At 34.8% G+C, this 8365-nt stretch overlaps 1 protein-coding gene across 2 annotated transcripts in view; it reads left to right on the forward strand.

Moving 5' to 3' along the window:
- Nucleotides 1–7796, forward strand: part of CPED1 (cadherin like and PC-esterase domain containing 1) — a 263041-nt gene extending 255245 nt beyond the window's left edge. For both annotated transcript variants that reach the window (XM_069462606.1, XM_069462603.1), the window contains one exon: nt 6789–7796. In XM_069462606.1, coding sequence (XP_069318707.1) covers nt 6789–6998 — 210 coding nt within the window. In that variant the 3' untranslated portion in view covers nt 6999–7796. The remainder of the gene's footprint in view (nt 1–6788) is intronic.
- Nucleotides 7797–8365: the final 569 nt, after the last annotated feature.

Here is an 8365-nt window from a genome sequence, read left to right on the forward strand (position 1 = left end):
TTATAACAATTTTTTGTTTGTTTGGCGACTCTTACAACAGCCATTGGCCAAAACCAGTCAAGTTGAATTGTGGCCATTTCTATGCCTTCTAAAATGTCTGTGTGCCCAAGTTTCTAATTATGTAGAAATGTGGAAAGATCTACAAACATAAACTAAGAGATCTCTTAGCATTTTAGGAACCAAAGAAAAGTGAAAGTTACTTCTATACTCCAAAGCACAGAATTTCAATTGTTGTTACACTGAGTCACAGAAAGATGTGATCATCTACTTAGCCTGTAATAGCTTCTATTTGTAGCACTTGATTTGAGCTCCAATATTACGCCCTCCTAAATTTCTACAGTTGATATATTAACAATATATAATTGTTTTGAAGCAGTCTAATCTTCACTGGAAAGTCTATTCCTACATGTAACTTAATCTAAGTTTGAACATTGCTGTTCAATAATAAGAAACATAATTTTTATTATAAGACTTGTGATTATAGAACAATGCTGATCTAACAGGTTATTGTACTTTATGCAGATCAATTGTCCTTCACTATCTCTTTCTAATTTTAAGTGTAATTTCATGTAGCAAACTTGCAAAAAGAAAACAACCAAAAAAAGTAAGGAAGAGTTACTTCATATTTAAAGCAGTAAAAACATTGTCATTTAACACTTGCGTTTAAAATAATATAAATATTTGCCAAATCATACATGTATGTATTATTAACCACATCTAGTAGTTCCTTTCCCCTTAGGTAGGTCTGTCCCTTTTTCAGTGGTCAAGTCATCTACACCCAAATTTAGAGAAGCATTTGGAAGTGTCACACTATTAGAATTTGTTTCAGATGAGACAAACACAAACATCTACGTCATTTTGTCTCTGTTTAGAGGCCTAAATCTTTCACTGATGTTTTCTAATGGCTTATTTTTGTTGTTTACCATTATTATTATTATTCCCCAAAGGTAACAAACATTTGTATTGCTAGCCTCTCTCTTTCAAAGCCACGTGCCAGTTGACACTTTAGTCAGATTTTAATAACCCCAAATGGTCCTCTGATTTTGGGCAGGACCCAAATGGGCACATTTCCACGTATGAGATCAAAGGAAAAAGCAATTTGCTCTTCACTGTACAGGTATCAAACATCTTTCATTGGGATAACGTTTCCAAGACTTAAAAATGTAGCTAACTCCTTTTTCTCCACTTTAGAGCCTATGAGAGTAAGTAAAATAAGGTAATATTTTGAAACTCAAAGATAGCAGTTTGACAGCAATGCCAGATACTGAATTTTACAAATAAGTTCAAAGAAATAATAGCTGTGTGAACAGATTATCATGCCTTCCATAAATTAGCACTAAGTCTTTTTAATGTACTAAGGAACTAGTCATACCATGGAAACAACATGGTGCCTGACCTTGGGAAGCTGGTTTCAGACAATGTCTTTGAAGTCATTTCATTCTTGTTCTTACTTCAAGTATCTTAGACATGTGTCTTTATATAGTCCCCTTGAGGGTAGGGACCATATCTGAATTACTCCATGTGTTGCCTGACGCAGAGAACTCTGAAGATTGAAAGATGGATATTATATGTAAAAAATAAATCGTTAAATTTTGCAAGATACAGAATTATTTTGTTTCTTTTCTGCTTTTTCATTACAAAAGGCTTATATAAATTCTTTCCAACTATAAAAACTAAAAAATAAGTATATACAATATAAACAAAAACTTCTTTCTCCCTTCTCCATTGGAGATTCTATTAGCAGTTTGCTACATAACTCTGTTTTATACCTACATTCTTGATTTTAATCCCATGCAATTAAAAGTATTAGGCTGGACCAGCATTCCTGGTCACTGGATTTATATAAGATTGAGCTTTATTTAGAACCACCTTATCAAACAATTAACATTTTTAGAAACCAGTGATTTAAGCTGCATTATAATCTGCAGTATGAACATTCCTATTCTTTCTATCTTGGTGTTGAATTCTGCTTATACTCAGCCTTTAATTCATATTTTGCCATCAAGTTCTAAAAGGCATAATGTGTAAGGTTGCTGCCCACAAAGAAATTTGCGGTCCTGAATCTGGACAAGAATCCAATAATATAAGGTAAGTAAAATATACTTGCCAGTCTAACAAAAATTTACTGGGCATGCAATGTATGCCTGCTCCTGTGCTAAAACTGTTCGTTCAGGTCTTTGGCCTCTTATTAATGAGAAAGAGAGACACAGACACTCTCAATACAATACATGTTACCCTGTGTACCCTGACTCTGTTCCCCACCTGCTCATGCTGGAGCTCTAACTCTGTGCTAGTATTACAGGTCTTCCCCAGCAGGGGCTTCACATATGCTGTGAGACAAACCTGCTCCTGTAGACTCAGTGCTGTCCCAATACAGATGGCCACCTCTGATACTGCAGCTGCCCAGGGCACAAACCACGGAGACTCTCCCACTGCTCTGCCTGAGCACGCCCTCAGGTTTCCAAATCGGCACAATTCCGAGTGCAGAGACTTACTCTCTTCCTTTGTATAGTCTCAGTCTCAGGGTTTCCAAAGCCTGAGATCCAGTGAGTTATATTGTTTAGTGAAACACTTGTTTCAGCTTTTGCTTATAGTTACTTGGATTACCATGGAACTCAGGGAATCTCCCCTTCTAAGAGGCTAAATTGTTTCTGAAATTGAGTAGAAGATACAGCTTGTGTTCTTTCCCAGGTGGCTGCTAGCCCTCATAATTAAACAAGCATGGCAGAGATGCCTGCCCATCATTGCATTACACAGGCCCACTCATTACTGAATCCCTCAGCTCAAACCTGGGATCCTCCCACTGGAAGATGCACTACTCTTTCATCTGCCTTCTTTCTCCTGTCCCTGGGAGATTCTGAATAGAGAAAAACTGTTGCACCTGGAGTTTAGAGATCATAGACCATGGTAGGATGAGTATCACCACCATTGGCCATCCCTCTATTCTCCCCAACTTCCCTCCACCGCCCTCCCCCCCCACACACACAGGACAGAATTGTGGGAGAAAGAAGCAAAGTCCTCCTGGAGAAGCAAGGTATCCATTTTGGAAAGAAAACCAAGGAAACCTTCACTGATGATGGTGGCTGTTTAAGAAATCTTGTTTACCATGGAAAAAAGATTCCCGGTGGAACAGCTGAGAGGTGTAAGAGCCAGAAGAGACATCCGAAGCCAGGGAGGAAGCATAGAGTTTGTGACAAGTAACGCCCCTCTGGTAGGCTGATGGTAGATTCAAATCATGAGGAATTATGATGGTAGACTCCATTCATATCGACAAATAAATATCTGAGTACTGAAAGTCTCCTCTCACTACTGTTTTATTTTTCCTTTCCAAATGGTCTTGACTATTTTCATACATTTATTTATTCTTTAAGATGTATTTTAGAATTGCTTTGTCATGGTTTCCCCAAATCCTGCTGTGATTACAATTGGAATGGCACTTTAATTAACTTTGGAAGATTTGACATGTTATGTCTTTGCATTCATTCCTATGTTTTATTAATGTCTCATTAAACTTTTGATATAGTCTTTACCTGCATCCCATAGATCATTGCTGAACTTAGCAAGGTTGTTTTTAGTATTGTAAAGGAATCTTTTTTCTAATATGTTTCTTACTAATTGTTGATAGACTATAGAAAAGTTATACAAGGTTTAAATATTAATTTTTTAATATCTATTTTTCAGTAGATTCCTTTGGGTTTTCAGGGTAAACAATCATATAGCTACACATAATTCCTTGGTAATTTCCTATACTGAAATTATTTCGTAACATTGAAAAGTTTTGCATTCCCAAAATAAATTTTATGTGCTTGCGGTACAGCATATAATAGTACCAGATTTGTTTTAAATGCTCCTGGATTCAATTCACAATAGCATTTTAGAAGGATTTTTTACATCTATATTTTGACAAATCAAAATTGAAATAAATCTCTCTATATCAACTTGTCAGCTTTCACGATTCAATATCAGGGTGATAGTGACCTAAATGTGAATTAGACAACATCATTTTTGATAACTTCCTGCAAAATAGTTTTCAAAGGAAACCAAGTGAATTAAAAGTTGTTGGGCCAATCACTGACATGGGCACATAGGATTCAATCCTGAAGAACATAATAGGAATACTGGCACAGTAGGAGCATTAGCCTCACCCTCAGAAGCTGAGGGAGACCCCATTATCTTGTCTTCCTTTCTCAGAGGTCAACTTAGTGATCTCTAAAAATAGAAATGAATTATCAACCTTCCCAATGAGATCTGATGAAGTATTGATGCTACTCCCAAATGGAATCTATGTGCCTTGGCAAATACACTGGAGATACGTACTTTTGTATATTCCATTTATGGATCACATCTAAGATTGCCGTAAGCATCTAACCTAGTTTTATCCAACATTTGTAATGCAACAATTAAATTCAACACTAAAATCACACAAATATTAAAATAATGTTTAAAGAACTATAACCTTTTGCAGTGGGATGGACCTTTTTCTATTTTACATGTAATTAGTATGCAGACCATCAGGTACTTGCATGAGCCAGAACTTCAGATAAAATTATATAAACAAAATTAACCTTATTTTGGCTTTGGAATACTGGAATAATATTATTTCAAGGTTGAATGTTATATTTATGCTTAACTGTTTCCTTAAATAAACTTCCTGAAGAATGTTCACTAATCTTGCTATAAGTGAGTACAAACCTCCTCCAAAATGGACAAAACCTTCAGGAAAACATTGGCACACCTATCCTGCCTATCATATTTAGAGTTATGTATAACCAAATAAAGGTGGAAAGAGCTGCACATAACAGAAACTTGCAACCTTGAGACCTGGAATATTAATCAGTGGTTAACTGCAAACTGAGCTCTAAATTGCAGTCCATAGGGATTCCTTACCACAGCCTGCTGATTTCACTGGATTTCCTAAGAGTCACTCGATCTGAGGGCCTGATCAGGAAAAGTCAAACCTCCCATAGCTACAGGAAAACAATTCATTTCTTCAGGGTTAGCAGGGTATAATTGGTTTTAAAACACATTATGGTTACATTTTTTCTTCAAAATGTGAATAGGTTCAAAATTTTTGTGATTATAAATTAATTCACATTCATTTTATTAAAAGAAAAAATCAATGTACTCTTGTACATTTAAATGTACTCTTTACATTTAAAATCACCTATAATCCCTCTACCAAAAGGTCACTGTTGGTAACATTTTGGTGTAGATCTTTACAGATTTTCTATACAAATAACTCTGCTGTGCTCATAATGTCACTAAAAATACTTATCTTCCAAATAGATACCATGTGATTTTTAAAAAATATTCTGTTTTTTTTTTTTTTTTGGAACTCTTTTCATTGCACTCTATTATATGGGATCAAAAAATGTGTACCAAAATAATTATATGGCATTCAAAAGAATATTAAAAAATCTATGCAAACTCATATTGCTTTCATTAGTAATGAATAATAGTTTATGTGTCCAAATATTGACAGAAAAAAGTTTTATAATGGCATTAAAATAATGAAATTTATAATTTCTTATTCATTTGTAAAGATGCCCCAAACATCTTTACCAATACTTTCTCTCCTTTCTTCCTCTTTTTTCCTATTCCTAAACCTTCCCTCCAATCTCTCCCTGTGTCCCCACCTTGCTCCTTAGTGCTAACTACCTGAATTCTATTAACCTGATGATTAAAGCTGATAATTATAGTATTTCACCAGGACAACTTTTGTAAAATGTACAAAAGACTATGAATATAGCTTCTTTGTTTGGATGGGTATGCTATGCACATATATTCATAAAATAACCATGAATAAAATCACCAGAAACTAATAATATATGTTGCTTCCAGGGAGGGAATTGAGTAACTAGGTGTGTGGAGCAGAAATAGGAAAGAAACTATTTTTCTTTTTAATTGTTATGAGTACATAATAGTTTTATACATTTATAGGGTACACATGATATTTTTATACAGGCATACAATGTGAACTAATCCAGGTATTAATAATTGGGGTATCCATCACTTCGGGCATTTATCATTTGTGTTAGAAACATTCCAATTCCACTCTTTCAGTTATTTTAAAGTGTACCCTAACTTATTGCTGGAAGGAAACTTCTTATTATATACCCTTTTATGCTCTAGGAATGCTTTTTAATACCACTTATTCAAAAAAATTTTTAACGATAAAATCATATTTGCATACATCTGCAAATATACAAAGTTATTAGCTTAAGAAGGCATAGGCTTCTCCCCAGATTCCATAACTTACTAAGTGCCTAGAGACATGAAACCATTAACTGGAACGGTGTCAGCCTATGGGTCTGCAATGGAAAAATATTTTTTCTTTTCTCTGAAAATAGTTTCAGTTGCCATTTTATACAAGGGCGCCATGACAGGTTTAGAGCACGATGTTTGAATCAGTGACCTGCTAAAGGCACACCAGTGCCTTCCCTATTGTGGTGCTAGGTCCAACTGTATGTTAGTGTGTCTGGCCTAAACACAGACACACACACATGCACAAGTAGCAGTGTGGAGAGAAATCATCTGACACTGTTTTTTAGCTGCTTTGAGGACAGCTGCCCTCAGCTAAGAAAGTAACAGAAAGTTGAACTTCAACTTTGGTCTTTTTTGAAGCATAAGTTACCCTAGTTCTTGGTTATGTAAATCTTATTCATGCCCTTTGGGCAACATCTGTGTGGCAGAGATGCTGTTCAAGTATGAGAGTTGGTTTTATTGCTCTATGCAGAGCGCGAATGTTCTTGATGTTGCCTCACTATTTTCTTGCTCTTTATTTGCAGGTAGTGAAATCAAACTTACCCAAAGAATATCACATTATTAAAATGAAAAGATCAAGGAATCATATTGTGGGAAAATATTTCAGCAACCAAAGCAAACAACAAGACTCTGTAACAAGTTTTCAATCACCGTATCATGTCAGAGGTCCTATAAATCAGGTTTGTTCTGAAATCCTTCTCAGCAGGATGTGTGCGAGAAAAAGAACTATGTAGGGTCTCTGCAGAAGAACTGAATTCAGGGTTGGAGACAAGGCGCTCACCTGGGCAATGGTCTAGGAGCCAAACCTTGTGCATCACATGCCTTTTGGATTGATCATACACACTCGTGCACACCGACACAGACGCGCACACCAATGCACACATAGCTAAAATGAAGTAGTAATAACACATTTTCTTACAGCTTTATAAAGTCAAGGTGTGAACTTCAACACCAGTTCATTTCCGAGTGTAAGACAGATCTAGAAAAAGGTTACTTGAAGTATAATTATAAACCAGAACCACTGTGGGCCAGGTATTGCATTGTATTAATAAATAGAAATAAAGACACTTGAATTATGTGGAAAATAGGGTAGCGCTCTTTAGTTTTGTTACCATCTCCATAGATATATCAGTATTCAAAGAGGGAAAAAGCAATTACATTCCATTTGCAAGTAGAGGTTGTGCTTATGTTCCTTACCAGGAGAAAATGTGGCATTTATGATGTTGTAGGCTTGGTGAATCTAACGCTTATGAAAAACATTTCTTTCTGTGGTTTTTAAATTTGATTACTGAAAGGAAAAGAACAGGAATGCTCCACGAGGGAATTTGAAGAGATGCTATGAGAGAGATATAAAGTAAAATATTTTTTAGTTAAAACACCAATATATTTAACTTTGCACTCTTTGTGTTTACCATAAACATTCTCTCCTGGTCCTGTCTGTGAATTTGGATGGGTAAGTGCAGTCTAAATTGAAGAAACCCATAGTTTTAAAGTGAGGGACAAAATATAGTTCCTCGTGTATTACTTTAGTACATTTCATTGATGATATTACTTGGCTTTTTTTTTTTTTTGCCATTATAACTCTATGTAACTTAAAATTACAATTACATTTTATGTAAATATTTAGCAAAGCATTATGCATTTTCAAATGCATAGGCATATTTTGCAGAAAGCATTTGTATATGTCCACAAATAGAATTATGTTACTAGTATCAAATTTAGAGTAGACGTAAAATTATTTTTCAATTAAAATTGTGGCATACATATAAAATATACCTAATTCTAGTATTTAGAACTTTCTCTTCTATCTCTTTAGGTTCAGAATGTTAAATTTCTTTGTTATACAAATGCTTTGTTGTGAGATAACATCTCACAGTTACAATGGCTTTTAAAGGATTATTTTTCTTTTCGGGGGGGGGAAAAAAAAACAGTGAGAGGGTTAATTCAATACATGGCTGAAATTACCAAATGCACAAATACCTCAATTTCACTACCATACAAAAAAAATTATTTTGATTGATCAATTCCTTAGTATGAATACCCACCTCCTTTAAATACTCTATTTTTATATATATTTTTATATGAAGATAAACATGAATTT

Source organism: Eulemur rufifrons, chromosome 29 (genome assembly GCF_041146395.1).
Source record: "Eulemur rufifrons isolate Redbay chromosome 29, OSU_ERuf_1, whole genome shotgun sequence".
Classification (NCBI taxonomy): domain Eukaryota; kingdom Metazoa; phylum Chordata; class Mammalia; order Primates; family Lemuridae; genus Eulemur; species Eulemur rufifrons.